The 16,706-nt window shown below is 41.1% G+C and overlaps 1 protein-coding gene across 4 annotated transcripts in view; it reads right to left on the bottom strand.

The window, feature by feature from the left end:
• The window catches only part of MAGI3 (membrane associated guanylate kinase, WW and PDZ domain containing 3), a 200,100-nt gene that overhangs the window by 62,196 nt on the left and 121,198 nt on the right, over nt 1-16,706 (bottom strand). For 2 of the 4 annotated variants that reach the window (XM_075910271.1, XM_075910274.1), the window contains exons 3-6: nt 14,213-14,332; nt 5,628-5,837; nt 4,597-4,771; nt 2,073-2,152 (exon numbers count right to left, since the gene is read on the bottom strand). In XM_075910271.1, the coding sequence (XP_075766386.1) occupies nt 2,073-2,152; nt 4,597-4,771; nt 5,628-5,837; nt 14,213-14,332 (585 nt within the window). The remainder of the gene's footprint in view (nt 1-2,072; nt 2,153-4,596; nt 4,772-5,627; nt 5,838-14,212; nt 14,333-16,706) is intronic. The other 2 variants (XM_075910272.1, XM_075910273.1) reach the window with 2 other exon arrangements.

Here is a 16,706-nt window from a genome sequence, read left to right on the forward strand (position 1 = left end):
ATTAACCATGGAACCCTGCTTAGATTATGATTCTCAAACTTCTCTGTCACTCTGTGGAGCAGTAAAATACTGTCAGTGTTTGTCCAATTTAAGCTTTATTTAGTGAAAGTTCTCTGCCATCACAGGGAGACATGATACAGCTTAGGCAGAATAAATTCTCCTGGGCACTTGCCCGTATCAGGGACTCAGACTTCAGTTAAAAAATTACTCATATGAAACCAGACAATCAAGGAAATGTTTAAATCAAATTAATTTAGGCAGAGTTGAGATGCCAGAGGGATATGAGAGGAGAGTGAGGATTTCTTTAAAAATCTTATGTTTCCTAGTGTCTAAAGAGAGGCTAATTATTTTCAAACTTGCTAACATAAATGCCTATCTTAATTATAAATGATTTATATTGTACTTAAGGTTCTAACCTAGATGGAAATGAGACACTGGTGCATAAAACTTACAACTGCTTCAGACATTTTAAAATACTCCTACAACAAAGCCACCTGTTATTGGACAGTCTTGCCCCCAAGGTTTCTAGCTTGGTTTATGCCTAATGCACCTGTCCCAATTAAGGGGGAATTCATATGAAGACCAAAGGCTCTGCTCCCCTTCACTCTGGGACTAGCATTTATCTTAGTAGCTCTCCTAGTCCAGTATCCTCTATTTCAAAACACAACCAATATCAGAAGCTTCAGAGCATGGCACAGAATTCTCATACAAGACAATGAAGTTTCTTCCTCAAGTTAATGTCTCAAAGAATGAGTCTTCAGAACCCGTCTTTAAAATAAATTCTAATTCAGAGTAATGTCCAATCATTTAAAAACAATTTTTTGGCCCCAAAATCTATAGCACAATGGGTTTTTCACTGGTTAGTTATGCATTGTATTTTTAATTTCCCTTCATCAGTTTTAAACTTGCCACCTTCGATTTATCTCAAATGCCCTTGTTCTTGTATTGCAGCAATGGGTAAAAAAGAACACCTGATTTATCTTCTGTTTATTATTTGTTATTTTGTACACTTATTGTAGCACTAATTTTTTCAGATTATCCTCAAAAGCTTTTCCATTATTCTAATGTTGTTTCACTTCTTTCTCCCAACCAAAAACCAGAGTATTTCACGCTAGAGCCTCTCACTGATACCAAGTGGCAAAGCAGCACTTATCTTATATTCTCGTATGGTATAACCCATCATCTATGCATTCTAGTATTTGGGGACTTTTCCCTTGCACATTTGAAGAATGGCTTTCATTGAGCCTCCTCAGTGGTTACAGTGAATTTAGAACCAAGTAATGTGTTGTTCTGCTCTCCAGAAATCATGTGCACTCACAATTCACCTAAACTCCATTGTTCCAGAGAAAATCTACTGGAGCTACTCTCCAGCCCACTTATCCTACCACTACTGCCAAGCCAGAATCAGCAAACACCAGACCCTAATGATTTCAGAATAATGTAGAAGGAATACAAATTATAAACTTCAAGAAGATACTTCTGCCTTGGCAGTGATAGATCTTATAAAACTGTGAAGAATCCTGGAGGAGAAGCCATAAGGGACATCTGTCAAACAGTATTATCTGAAGACCCCTGTATGGCTTAATTCTTCCATTAGCATAGAAGACATTCCTGCTATTTTATATATATGCATAAGGAACAACTCTCCAAAAGTGCTTAAGGATTCATTACTGGCTAACCCCACAAAAAGTCCCGTCATGAACCGAGACAAAGTGACTAGATAACCGGTTCTATTCTGCAGCACTTGTTTTGATTAGTAAACAAGCAAACATAACTAATTTCTTAGGAATTCTATTTGATTTCAGATGAACTTGACCTTGAAACAAGGGCATAAGTAAATTCCTATTCCAGGTGGCATTTGGAGGTACAAGTGATCTTTCTGGTTAGTACCAAATGGCAAAGAAGAAATGAAGTCTTTGAAACAAAACTAACCAAGTCCCAGAGACATGCATTGTGCCTTCAGAAGCTCTGCTGACAGCAGCATGCTGATTGAACTCAGTTTCGTTTTCATGTAGGAAATACAACAAACATGCAGAATGTATGGACGACCAACAGAATTCTGAACATCTCACCTCCATCCTCACAGTCTTCAGGAGCTTTGGCTTTCTTACAGAGCCGAGGATCAAGCCAAGTGGTTGTCTTTGTGTTGTGACTGCAGAATATAGGACAACCCAATCAGTAGCAGAAAAACAGCAGAGATAAAGGGAGAGAGACAAAGAGATTCCCAAGGAAGGGATTTCACCTGTTACATTTAGCACTTCTTTTCGTAAGTCTCCTACCACATGCACATCTTTGCCTCTAGGTCAGTGTACCTGCTATTCTCACCTGTCACATCAAAAATGCCACCAAAGAAATGCACCACTTAAAAATAGGAACTACAAACATACTTGAGGCTCTTCTGTAGCACTGTGATATAGGAGGTTACAGAGGTGCCAACATTACTTAGCAGTCGAAAATATTTCCAAGGCACACATTCACAGCTGCAGCCCAAGCAATTTCATTCTAAAAGTAGCAGGTTTCTTTGGAGTGAAGTACGCCTAGGTTACATCTGTCAAAAATACTGGATCACTCAGTAGTCAATGCAACTTGTGCATGGAGCTGAATTCAGTAGCTCTGTAGAACCATGTAGATGTATAAGTAAGTTATTACAGCAGAGAACAAACTAGGTATGTAAGCAACTAGTTGACTACCCGAGAAGAGCATATGCTTATCAGGTAGTCCAGTAGTGACTCAACTAGTTACTCCCCCCAACTCCCTTGCTACTTCAATCAGAGAGAGGCAGCAAGGGGAGGGAGGGAACAGGTGCGGGTGCTGGGGGGAGCCGGCTTAAAAGCTGGTTCCCCCCTGTACTCTCGGGAGGCAAGAGGGTGGCAAAAGAGGCAAAGGCATAGTGGGGGACCTGGCTCACGACCGTCCCCCAGCTATGCCTCTGCCTTTCAATGTATTAAGAGCCTGGCGACTTTTAATTCATGTAAAAGGCAGAGCCACAGGGAATTAGCTCCTGGGCTGGGAGCTAACCCTGCTGCGGCTCTGCAGTTTCCCCCTTATTGACTAATCAAGTAGTTGATGGAAATTCCATCAACTACTAGATTAGCTGATTACCTGCAATTTGACATCCCTAGAACTAACAGAACCAATGAAATAAGAAGACACTGAATACACCTGTCTCATCATCTGACCCAAAACAAATGTTTCTCTTACCTGGTTTTAAAAATTTTATTATGGGGACTAGATAGAAGAGATTTTGTGCACCATTCAAATGGCTGATCAGAAAAAAACGGCTTGGGAAAAGTAATGGAGAAAAACTGATAAAACCTAAAGTAACATCTTATAGCCGTTAAGAGTACAACTTAAGTATTCCAGAAAACAAGTATTTTAAAAAGTCACAATATGAATGTAGATGTAAGGGGAGCTACCCTGAACCAAAGCACAGAAGAAATTACCAGTGAGTTTGGAAGATTAGTGATTTTGTTCTTCCATGACAAGTAGTACTTATCGCACTGCAGGAACATATGGTACACGTTTACTCTGAGATAACACAGAAACATAAGTTAGCAGAGTTTGCCAGAAACTGTGCTTTACCTCAGGTCTACTGACACTCTGATTATAAACCCATTTGCTCAAGGATTTCCAGCTCTGCCCTATAAATCTGCATTAGGCAGCTCCATCTCAGCACAACGTTCTTCTCCATCCAATATATTTTCTATATACAAAGTATGACAAAGCCTTTCAGACATTTACCTTTGAAACTATGGCAAAAAACAATTTTGAGGATAACAGGTATTTTTCACCTTTGGGGAAAAAACCCCTAACTTCTGCCTCTGCTTAGCCTTCAGTGTAGTCTGACGCTTTACAATTCATGAAACAATTACACTATCTAGTAACTCCTTTTCATGTTCCATTTCATACCAGACATCACAGGCAGAGCAGATTACAATGAAATTGTGCATAACAAAAATACACATAAAATTAGATCCTTATCCAGCTAGCAACACAACCTCAGTTTTGCATTCTGTGTAATGCAGACTGCACGTAAGTTAGTTAATTGATTTTGTAGAGGGAACCATTGTGCTTTCTCATCCAATTTATTCAGACACACAAAGCACTGTCATAATAATAGCATTTACATGAATTCTCTCTCTCATCTGCATTATGTAGCTTATGAAAAGAAACTGAAGTCCCCATGTATGGAAACTTAAGATACCTATGGAAGTATCCATCTATAAAGGAAAAAATACTTGGATGAAAATGCTAGTAACACCACAAGAAGGGATATTGTGATATAAATTATTCCTGCAACTTATTCCTCAAATTAAGATCACTGTCTCTCCCAGTAACATAGTTACGATCTTCACAGGAAAAACTATTCCAAACACACAAAACTGGTGATGTTGGGTGAGTAGCACAGAGTGGGAACAGACCGAGACTTCAAAGCCTGGTGATATTTTCATACAAAGGCATCAGCAATAGGAAGTGGGTAGGAAAGAAGACAAACAAAAATCAGCAGAAATCTCTCTAGAGACTGACTAGGGACTCAGAGCTTGTTCATCTCAGGAAGGTAACTTAGATGTATAATGATACAAAACTTCTACTCACTCTATGAAGTACACCATGCCTGTGTCTGTGTAGGCCATCTCCCAGTTCTTGGGTAGAGGCTCTAGGCTCTCATCCCTTGACAAGTAATTTCTGAAATCCATGGAGCTGCTTGTCTGGTTGTAACTAGGAACAGGCTTCATCCAGTCGGAAGAATCTGAATGTCTCTCTTTGTTTTCTGAAGTTGTTTAAAGCAAAGTGTTACGGTTAAAATATTCATGCTGCTTTGCTCACAAAGAACCACCCCTTTTGCTCTCACTATGAGACAATGCCCAACATCACTGTATTTTATCTGTATTTTCTACTTTTTTTTTTTTTTTTTTTTTTGCTGTGAACTTTAAAAATCTGAAATGAACACATCTGTTCTCCCCTTGCCAAATAGTGTTAACCTCATACTTGTCTTAGCCTAGGCAAAAAAAACAACACTGGAACAGAGCCAAGTAAACTACTTATTGCATTTCCTCTAAGCAGACACCATTTGTACTGCCCACTGGAGAATCTACACCATAATTTCTCTCAGCTTATCAAGACCCAACTGTGGTACAAGGAAAACAACAGCGCAGGAGGTTTTAAATAGTGTAAATTTAAGCATTTCAGTTAGACACCATTGCCAATAACCTGTGTTTCATGAGTCTGTATTTGTGACAAATTCACGTGGACTGCAGCCAGATCAACTGCAAAGTGATACTTTCATCTCTGAAGGTAACCAAGATTGCGCCAGATCCATACTTGAATGGGTGGCTTCTAAAAAATGACTAGATGCGGAGTCATTTGCAAACGTAATGTGCTGGTTATCCCTCGTTTGAGATAAAGATGTGAGAAAATGGGTCCTCAGACTAATAGTTGCAGCATCCCACTGGACACCTTTGTCCAATCTCAAGTCATTGTTCTTCATTATCACTTGATGTACACATTCCTTCACCTAGTTTTCGGATCATGTAAAAATGCTCTTTCCCAAGTTAATCTGGAAGCTTTAGAGTAACCATTTGTTAAAATCTTGACTGCAGTCAGGAATTTCTGCCCTTGTTACTGACCTGGACCTCCACTGCCATTAACTGTTTCCTTCTCTTCCTCATCTTCCTCCTCTGGGAGAGAGCTATCCATTCTTTGCATCTTGCTGACTGATGTGGTTCTTTTCCTCTGGGACTCTGCATCAAAGTCATTGTCAAAAAGAACTTGATCCACTGGGTCTGGCTGAAAGGGACTGGGTTCTGCTGGAGGCTTTGGGGTACCATAGAAATTACCTGGCATTCAGAAGTAGATAGTAATATTTAGAAGCAGTAATATCTGGTGAAGACCTCTACAATCTCAGGAATGGCTCACGTCACAGTACATATTCGACTGCCACAGTTTCATAGCTACCTGAAATACCTGAACGCAAATATAATTTACTACACTACTTAAGACATTAGCATTCTCAGTAACTGACAATTGCTCAGAAACTAATTTAAAGCTACGTCCTATTTCTGCTCATGGTGTCATTCTGCATTTGGGTAGGATGCATTTAACTCTAAAATTCACTGCTCTACACAAAATGCAGGACAATGTAGCACTTTAAAGACTAACAAGATGGTTTATTAGATGATGAGCTTTCGTGGGCCAGACCCACTTCCTCAGATCAAATAGTGGAAGAAAGTAGTCACAACCATATATACCAAAGGATACAACTAAAAGAATGAACAAATATGAAAAGGACAAATCACATTGCAGAACAGGAGGGGGATGCAGGGGGTGGGGGGGAAGGAAGGAAGGTAAGTGTCTGTGAATTGATGATATTAGAGGTAGGGAGAGTGGGATGTTTGTGAGTTAATGGTATTAGAGGTGATAATTGGGGAAACTATCTTGGTAATGGGTGAGATAGTTCAAGTGTTTGTTGAGTCCTTTTTGGAAAGTGTCGAATTTTAACATGAATGACAGTTCAGAGGATTCCCTTTCAAGTGCAGATGTAAAAGGTCTTTGAAGCAGAATGCAGGTGGTTAAGTCATTGAGAGAGTGTCCTTTCTGGTTAAAATGGCAAGAAACTGTTTTTTCTTTGTGATCTTGTCTGATATCTGTTTTGTGGGCATTAATCCTTTGGCGAAGTGTCTGAGATGTTTGTCCAATGTACATAGCTCTACACAGATTTCTCAATTAAGAGATTGATGTTATTTTACCCTGCATTCACTAATACTCCAGAATGAGATTTATAGCAGATCTTGGTAGGAGTAAAATGGAGGATTACTAAGAAAATCAAAATTTTTGTTTTAATATACAGCAGATAGCAATTAACTGATCAGGAATAATCTGCAGCTTGTAGCCAGGTTAAAGTTAAGAGACACATTTATTTTCTGCTGAAATATGAAATATTTATTTAAAAAATAAAATTAAACAACTGATTTCTTAGAGCTGTAAATCCTATGATTTCAGCCGATAATTTGCTAATCTTGTATAGCTTTTAATAAATCAATTTAGTATTGAATTATACCCGAGAAAACCAAAAGCACTGATTCTACTATGTTTTTTAACTTTTTCCCACTAAAATAAATGCTCAAACAGAATTTAAACAACTGGCTTTCTCCTCTTAATTAATAGCATGATTTTAATTAGAGAGTTGAGCACAGAGTTTAGCAGGACTCCTGCTGGGCTAACATTTGGTAGATAATAATTTGTGCAGTCAAAACAAAATCTAACTCCTAGATTCAAATACCATTAAAGATCAGGCTGAAAGCTTGGGGTTTAGCCTCGCTTGTGAAGGTCTTGCTGCTGAGGGGCTCCTGGATCCTGGGCAACTATGTATACATATGCTGCAAAACTGTGGCAGAATCAAAAGCACTTGGCTTAGAGACCCTCTCAAAGAATTTCCTTTTTTGGTCTTTTTAAAGAGTAATAGACATTTTCATGTATATTATTTTTCATATTAGTTCAGAATAAAATCCCATGAAACTGTCTAAAAAATCATAATAGGTCTTTAGAAGTGTCATCATCTTTTACAGAGGTTTCCTACAGTTTCTAGACTGCAGTTATTCTTGAAGCTTTATTCACTGAAGTCACTTGAAATTTACATCCATATTAGAAAATTTTCTATTAATAAAAGCAGCCTTTTTACTTTACTAGTTTTCATATAATTTTATATACATACACACACACACCAGATTTTTCTTGAAAGAAAAATAATCATTTATTTGAGCTAAGGGTACCTAAACTAGGATGTTTTCAATATACTGCAGAACAATTAAAAATATAATATTATATATATATATTTAAAAAGTAAGCGACTCCAAATTAGAAACCTTCAACAACAGGTTTCAATCCAGAAGAAAACTTAAGCCAGGTTATGATGTACTATATAAAAGATTTTACATTTGAGATACTGATTAAAGCTACTGTAACCATTATCTTCAAGAGCAGAGTCCACATCCAGCTTCCAGAACATTATTTTCATCATAGAATCATAGAACACTAGAACTGGAAGGGACCTTGAGAGGTCATTGAGTCCAGTCCCCTGCCCTCACGGCAGGACCCAGTACCGTCTAGACATCTATCGGGATGATCTATCTAACCTGCTCTTAAATATCTCCAAAGATGGGGATTCCACAACCTCCCTAGGCAATTTATTCCAGTATTTAGCCATCTTGACAGTTAGGAAGTTTTTCCTAATGTCTAACCTAAAACTCCCTTGCTGCACTTTAAGCCCAGTGCTTCTTGTCCTATCCTCACAGGCCAAGGAGAAGTTTTTCCGGCCTCCTCCTTGTGACACCCTTTTAGATACCTGAAAACCGCTATCATGTCCCGTCTTGGTCTTCTCCTTTCCAAATGAAACACAAGCCCAATTCTTTCAGTCTTCCCTCATAGTTCATGTTCTCTAGACCTTTAATCATTCTTGTGGCTCTTCTCTGGACCTTCTCCAATGTCTCCACATCTTTCTTGAAATGTGGTGTCCAGAACTGGACACAATACTCCAATTGAGGCCTAACCAGTGCAGAGTACAGCAGAAGAGTGACTCCTGTCACAATACTCCCATTAATACATGCCAGAATCATGTTTGCTTTTTTTACAACAGTGTCACATTGTTGACTCATATTTAGCTTGTGGTCCACTATGACCCCTAGATCCCTTTCTGCTGTACTCCTTCCTAGACAATTGAAAGTGATTGTTCCTTTTAAACGGAGTACTTTACATTTGTCCTTATTAAACTTCATCCTATTTACCTCAGATCACTTCTCCAATTTGTCCAGATCATTTTGAATTATAACCCTATCCTCCAAAGCACTTGCAACCCCTCCCAGCTTGGTATCATCTGCAAACTTAATAAGTGTACTCTCTATGCCAATATCTAAATCATTGATGAAGATATTGAACAGAACCAGTCCCAAAACTCCAATTGAGCCCCAGGGGTATATTATGCCCTTCTAGCAGGATTGTGAACCTTTAATAACTACTCCCTGAGAACAGTTATCCAGCCAGTTATGCGCGCACTTTAAAATAGCCCCATCTAAGTTGTATTTCCCTAGGTTTTTTTAATAAGATCATCATGCGAGACTGTAGCACATGCCTTACTAAAGTCTAGGGATACCACGTCCACCGCTTCTCTCTTATCCACAAGACTCGTTATCCGATCAAAGAAAGCTATCAGATTGGTTTGACATGATTTGTTCTTTACAAATCCATACTGGCTATTACCTATCATCCTATTATCTTCCAAGTGTTTGCAGATGAATTCCTTAATTACTTGCTCCATTATCTTTCAAGAAGGTTAATGGTGACTGGACACCTAACATAGTGAATGACAGTGAAAATGGTATAGGGAAAGAACAAGTTAAAAATTATGTAGACAAGTCAGAGGTCTTCAAGTCATCAGGGCCTGATTAAATGCATTCTAGAACAGTGTTTCTCAACTTTTTTTTGTTTTATAAAGTGCCCCCTTTTTTTAAAAAAAATTGTAAGTACCCCCTTTTTCAAAAAAATAAATAAGTACCCTCAGTACCTACATTTTTCAGACAATTTTTTTCTACCATTGCAATACATTTGTTTAAACCACATAATTGTAGCTGGGCAGGCGATGAAATTGTTGGGTGTAAAAAGTACAAAAAAAATGAAGCGCTGTAAAACTTAAAATAAAAATTCAGTTTTCTCCAAATTTCAGTTGTGTTGACATACCCCCCCAGACTTCTCTCAAGTACCCCTAAGGGTACTCATATCACTGGTTGAGAAACACTGTCCTAGAATACCCAAAGAGCTGACTGAGGAGATATCTGAGCCATTAGTTATTGTCTTTGAAAAGTCATGGAAGATGGGAGAGATTCCAGAATAGGGATGTAATTGACTAATCGACTAGTCAGCTATCTGACAAGCAAAAGCTTATCAGATAGTCAACACACTAGTCGAGTAGTTGCTCCCCCACCCCCCCACCACACACACACTTGCTGGCTCTATCAGAAAGAGGCAGTGGGGGGGGGGGGGGGAAGAGAAAGAAGAGAGAAGAGTACATGGTGCTTGGGAGAGCCAGCTTAAAAGCTGGTTTCCCCAGCTCCGTAAGAGGAGGCAGGGATGCAGCAGCAGCGTTCCATCTTTGAAGTGTACTGAAGTCCCCACTGGGGCACTTGTGCATTTCAAAGACTAAAACACCGTGTGGAGCCTGGGGAGTCTCCTGCTGACCCTGGGCTTCATACAGCACTTCCGCTTTGAAAAGTACAAGAGCCCACTAGGGGCTCTTGTAACACCGTGTGGCTCTTCTGCCTTTGAAATGTAGCAAGAGCCGCTTGCCTGTTGCTACATTTCAAAGCAGAAACACCCTTATCGAGTAATCGAATAGTCGATTCATCTAATTTTAACATCCCTATTCCAGAAGGCTGGAAAAGGGGTAAATATAGGGCCCATATTTTAAAAAGGGAATAAGGACCACTCAGGAATTCATGGCCAGTTAGCTTAACTTCAGTGCCAGTAAAGAAAAGGGAGCAAATAATTAAGGAATCCATTTGAAACATTATAAAATGACACGGTGACAGCTAATAGCCAGCAAATCACGTCAAACCAACCTGATAGCTTTCACTGACAGGTTAACAACCCTTGTGCATAAGGAGGAAACAGCAGGTGTGAAGGAAACAGCAGGTGTGGTATATCTAGACATTAGTAAGGAATTTGATACAGTCTTGCATGATCTTCTCATGAACAGACTCGGAGAATGCAATCCAGTTGGTACTATTATAAGGCTGGTGCATAACAGGTTGAATAACTGTTCCTAGAGTCATCACCTGTGGTTCAGTCATGCTGGAAGGGCATAATAAGCAGGGTTCCACAGGCATCAGTTCTGGGCCCAGCTTTGTTCAATATCTGTATCAATGCCAAAGCATGCACTTACAGAGTTTCCGGATGATACCATGTTGGGAGGGGTTGCAAGTTGGAGGATAGGGTTACATTTCAAAATCATCTGGACAAACTGGAGAAATGGTCTGAAGTAAACAGGATGAAATTCAAAAGGGAAGAACAATGGGAAATGACTGTCTGGAAGGAGTACTGCCTTAAGGGATCCAGCGGTCATAGGGGACTGACAAGCTAAATTTGAGTCAATAGTGTTACACTGTTGCAAAAGCAGAAAAAGATAGTTTTGGGATGTATTCGTAGTACAGTGATAATCAAGAAATAAGAGGTCATTCTTCTGCTCTACTCTGCACTGATTAGGCCTCAACTGGAGTACTGTATCCAGTTCTGGGTGCCACATTTCAGTAAGGATGTGAACAAACTGGAGAAGGTCCAGAGAAAAGCACTGCAAATGATTAAAGTTCTAGAAAACATGACTTACGAGGGAAGATTGAAAGAACTGGATTTGTTTAGTCTGGAAAAGAGCAAACAGGGAACATGCTTTCAAGTCCCTCAACTGTTGTTACAAAAAGGAGGGAGATGTATTATTTTGTTACAGGGAGACAGGAGACTTCACAACACTAGTAAAGACATGAAGGCATGGGCTTCAGAACTTCACAAGCCCTCTGGGGAGCCGCGAGGAATTCTCAGGCTGCTGGCCTAGGCTGGAATCCATGCTGCCATATTTTCACTGTTATTTTTACCACACTAGTTAGACAAGAACGAGTATGTGTACGTCTACTCACACTACAATTACTTCTTCCTTCCTACTCAGATTCCCAGCCAGGCTGAATATTCCTTGTTCCATAGTATGGACAGATGTAGAATAGTGAGAGAAGACCCTAACAGCAACCATGACAGCAGACTAAGTCTTATGGCTTAAAGTATAAAAGCAAAAAAATCAAAATCCAGGACAGGGTAGCAGGCAGGGAAGAGGCCTCTGGAGCAAGAGGGAGAGCACAGACAAAGATCCACGGCAGTACAATGTATGTGAACAGGAGAAGAGAAGGAAGCCAGGTAGTTGCTTGAAATATCAATGGAATGCAGACCTCTTAGGCTTTTCTTTGTGAAATATCAATTACAGTTAAAAGGGAAAGTGAAAACAACTAAGACTGCAGATTTCATACAATAAAATTAAAGAGACGATATATGCAAATGGAGAAGAGTTTACAAGTACAAAGGGTATGATGGCAATTAAAGGACTTACACATGCTTGAACAAATTCCTAATTCAGGCTTTGATTCTGTGAATGGATTTCTGTAGTTGGAGGGCACTGCTGATAGAGATCTGTGCTGATACAATATGTGTATCCCCATCCAATCTGCAAACATAGTCCATGGATATCCACAGATATGCAGGGCTCTAGATATAAAATTTGGATCCACATCTACATGCAGATATAAAGCAGGTACCTGCAGATTTGCAGGTTGTACTCTTGAATTCAGTTAGGCTCCAGGACATATGGGACTATGTAACTCAGACTGCCTTTGAATCCTACTTAAGATGTAGGGAGAACATTGGTACAGTGTGCAGAAAGCTTGGAAAAGTTACTCTGCCCAGAAGGATGTCAGCTGTGGAGAGCGCAGGTCATGGTGCAGAAGTGTTAAACAAGAGCAAACAGAGATGACATTCATGTTAGCTATGACAACTAATTAATCAAGATAAGGGTGGATTGCATGGGAAGGCTGTGGTTTGTTCTTTCCTACCAGAAGCAGCAGTATTGTGTATGCATGTTTACACATGTTTAGGATGCATTCAGATCCAGGTTGTTGACATTCAAATAATGCTTCCAAGTCATAATCATGATGAGCAAGATCTGGCGCTGGGACATGGATTCTCTGGCTGCAGCCCTCACTGTAAGAAGTGCAGCAATATGAAGGGGGGCTGTCTACAGCCTGCATGCCAAGGCTTTCCACTGAGGCCAGCATGCGTATGAGGCTGCACTGTGCCTCTTGCTGGCTGACTGGGAGGCTAATGCTCTGCATTTCCCTGTGCTTCCTTCCCTGCCTGCAGTCTCCTGGCAGGGAGTGGCACTGTACCGTTCCAACCTCTCTGTTAATGGCCTGCCCACAGTTTCCCCTCCCAGACTGCAGATCCCTATGTTCTGTGTGATCCCTGTCAGCAGGCGGTCTTGATGGGCTGCAGCCCCCAAAGGAAGCACCTGAATGGATGGATGGGCTAAATACTGACTGCAGGCAGGTTTGCAGGGCTGCAGCTAAAACAGGCAGGCTCCGCAATTCCTTCCCTGGATGCAGTCACATAAACCAACCTGCAGGTGGGGTCCTTCTTAAAAAAAAAGAAGCTACTAAGCAGGGTACTGTTGCAAATATTCAAATACAACTAACACTGATGCTCGGAGGAGGGAACTGGTTCAGAGCAATATATTGCCATTAACGGGAAGCTGACAGTATCAGGGGCTTGCTATTATCCAGAAATCGTCATATTTACCTTCTAGAGAAGTGTACTTATCTGAGATTCTTTACTTAAAAATTAACACCCAAGACAACCAGAACAATACTAAAAATAAAGTTAGCAACTAATTAGGATAGCTTCTAGCAAACATTATTGTTATTCTAAAATACTAAGAGCAGAAAGATGACAAAAGTGGACTATTAAGTAGAAACCTTAGGAATAATTTATATTTCATAAATCTTAAGCAAGATATTAAAGTTACAGAAAACTAACCCACAAAACCCAAAGTTATCACCACCACACATACACTGAAAGCAAAAGCCAACCAAGTGTTCATACACATTTTTAGAATGACTCAGAAAAGGCAACAGGTGTTCAACAGAATACAGGTCAGGTCACATGGTTCTAACATGGAGATAATACAACTTCTCTACTCTTGCACAAGGCACTATCTGCTTCTCATGAGCATGGAAGTCCTAATTTAGGACTTGCCTTCACTAAAAAATACTGCAGCAGCAAAGTACACCACTGTAGCACTCCAGTGAAGATGCCTATGCCAGTGCAAGGAGGGGGGGAATTTCTCCCATGGGTATACACGCACCGCCCCCCTAAAAAGTGGTAGTACGCCTGTAGGAGAAGCCCATCCATCAACACAGAGCTGTCTACATCTGGAGTTAGGTTGGTGTAACTAAGTCACTCAGGGCTGTAGATTTTCCACATCTTGGAGTGATATAGTTATACTGACAAACTGCTAGTTTAGACCAAGTCTTTGACAAAATGACTAGGCACTAATACCATCAAATTCCACCAAGTCTTTCTTTTTATTCTTTTAAAAGTTGGTAGGATTGTGTGTTCAAATGTTGTAACATACCATCATAGGTTCCACTTTCTAGCAAGGCTCCACTTTCTTCCAATGCTTTAAACTGTTCAACAGGAATGAAATTGTAGTCCACCCCTGGGACCTCCCCATCCCTGGGAGCCCGTGTAGTGCCTGAAAAACAGAGAATAAACTGTTGTATGGTTGTCTGGTGCTGTTGATTTACAAAATACTCTCTTGCAGGATTTCGACATAAAAAGAAAGAGGTTTTACACAGTTACAGAGCTACTCTGGCAAAATCAGAACAGTCTCATGAAAGCAAACATTGCAATATGTGAAACTAGGTCAATAAATTATGTAGGAATAAGAAAGGATATTTTAACAAGAAATAGAAGACCTCATAAATTTATTAAATCTACTGTTGTGAAGGGCATACAAAAAGGAATTAGATAACAGAGTTTAAACTTCCTAAGAACATTCAAATCCCAAAACAGCAGGACCTTGATTTTATGAATGCCAATCTTACGATTAACCAGTTAAAGGAATCTTTTTCTCAACTGTGGGAGAAAAAGCAACAATCACATATCTCAAGTGATGTTCATGACAAACATCCTTTCACATTTTGATGCCTTCTAAGCATTGGGAATCGTTTTGCAGTGATTTGACGGACAAGAAAGTGATGCAGTGCACGATTCCTCAACTTACTTCCAGTTATTCTGCGATGCTCAATCTTAACAGCTTTTCAGTGTTAGAAATTCCTCATTCCCTAACTCGTTAATAGGGCAACCACTCTGAACACTTCCTATATTATTGTTTGCACAGAACAAAAACTCATCTATCTACCATTTCAATAAATTCACTTATTAGTCAAAATTCAAGGTGAACAAAACAAAGAAGTTTACAATTCCAATGCTTCTATTATTCAACTTACAACCGCAACTTGTGACGGGGCGGCGTGCAAGCCCCGCACTCAAACTGGGCCCTTCCCCAGTGGGCAAGCCCATCCGTGGCTGGACACTGCTGACCCACCACTGGGGGGAAGCCCGGACGTCTCCTGGCGGGCAGCGGGAGGGGGGCGGAGCCAAGATGGAGAGCGTGGCGTAGGGCCGACACTGGCATTGGCAGGTCCTTTATAAAGCGACCCAGACCCAAAAGCGAGGGGGCAGGAAGGCAGAAGGACTCCAGAGGCGCGGGGAGAGGTGGAGAAGCAGTGGACCTGGCTGACAGGAGTAGCACCCACAGGAGGGTGGACATGGCCCCCTCCAAGGCAGGGAGAGAAGGGGCCCAGAACCAGCCAACGACCCCTACAGGGCATAGAAGCAGGGGACCGGGAGCCAAGAGTAGGAAGCAGCCCAGGGCAGGCCATAAAGGGACTCGCCCACGGGCTAGCGTGTTTTGGGCATCATGCCCCTACACGGAAGGACCCTCGGCTGGGACCCGGTGGAGAGGGCAGGCCCGGGTCTCCCTACCCACATCCCCTTTTTGTACGGTAGAAGATCTAAAGAGATGCTGGAGCAGAAAGGGATCCCATGGGAGGCTCACGTGGTCTTGGGACCTATAAACTCTGTGGAAGATGGAGCAGGGACTCGGCTAATACCTGCTCAGCATATGCATAAGCACTGTTTGGGGGAGTGAAAGCACTAAAGAGGGATGTGGTACCTCCGGGGGACCTTTGCACAGAGCATACCCTGTTATACACCTGCAACATAAGCCCTCATCTTATTTCATTATTAAATGTGTACAATTACTCATTGCTCTTGGTTATTTTAGGGATTTAGTTATATGATTTTTTTGTGTGTGCGCGCACACGCACACACGCACACACCACCCCTCCCTATATTTTTATGATCATGGCAATTTTTCTGGACAAGTCATAGAAAACCACAAAGGAAATACCCCACACACACATTCTGATGCTTTTTGCTTCATATACAACTCAAACAGCATGGAACAGTTTGGGGTATTTTTTTATAATCATGTCAAATTATGCAAACAGGGCAAATTTCATCTTACTGAGATGGTCCTTTCAAGGGTATGTAGTATTTAATGGGGCTGTGCAGCAGACGTAACAAGCCAAGAGACCACAGGGAAGAACCTCTACATTATAGGAAGGGATAGCTACACTAGGGATGTGAACATGGGCACACCCTCACAGTTATACGCAGCCTTCCCCAGTGCTTCTGCCTCTTTCCCCTGCAGGAGGGGAAGGGGAGACTGTTTACATGAGGAGTTAGCTCATGGGGAGCTGCCTCTTCCCCCTGCACTGCTGCTTCTACAGGCAGGAGCCATCTGCCCCCCCACACTACTATCTCTGATACAGAGGCAGCAGAGGGCAGGGGAAGGTGGGCAGGAATAGGTGGGAGCCAGAGCTCATGGGGTTGCTGAAGTGGGAACTTCCCAGTGAGCAGCAGTTGGAACATCAGATCACTTATCTGGCCTCTAAGTACTGAGATAGACCCTCAGTTTAGGACCTGATTTTTGAAAAGCTTGGGATTCTGGTCTTGGAGATATCAGAGTGATGAGCCTGGAGTTCAGTTACGCTGATTGT

This window comes from Pelodiscus sinensis, chromosome 27, assembly GCF_049634645.1.
Source record: "Pelodiscus sinensis isolate JC-2024 chromosome 27, ASM4963464v1, whole genome shotgun sequence".
Lineage (NCBI taxonomy): Eukaryota > Metazoa > Chordata > Testudines > Trionychidae > Pelodiscus > Pelodiscus sinensis.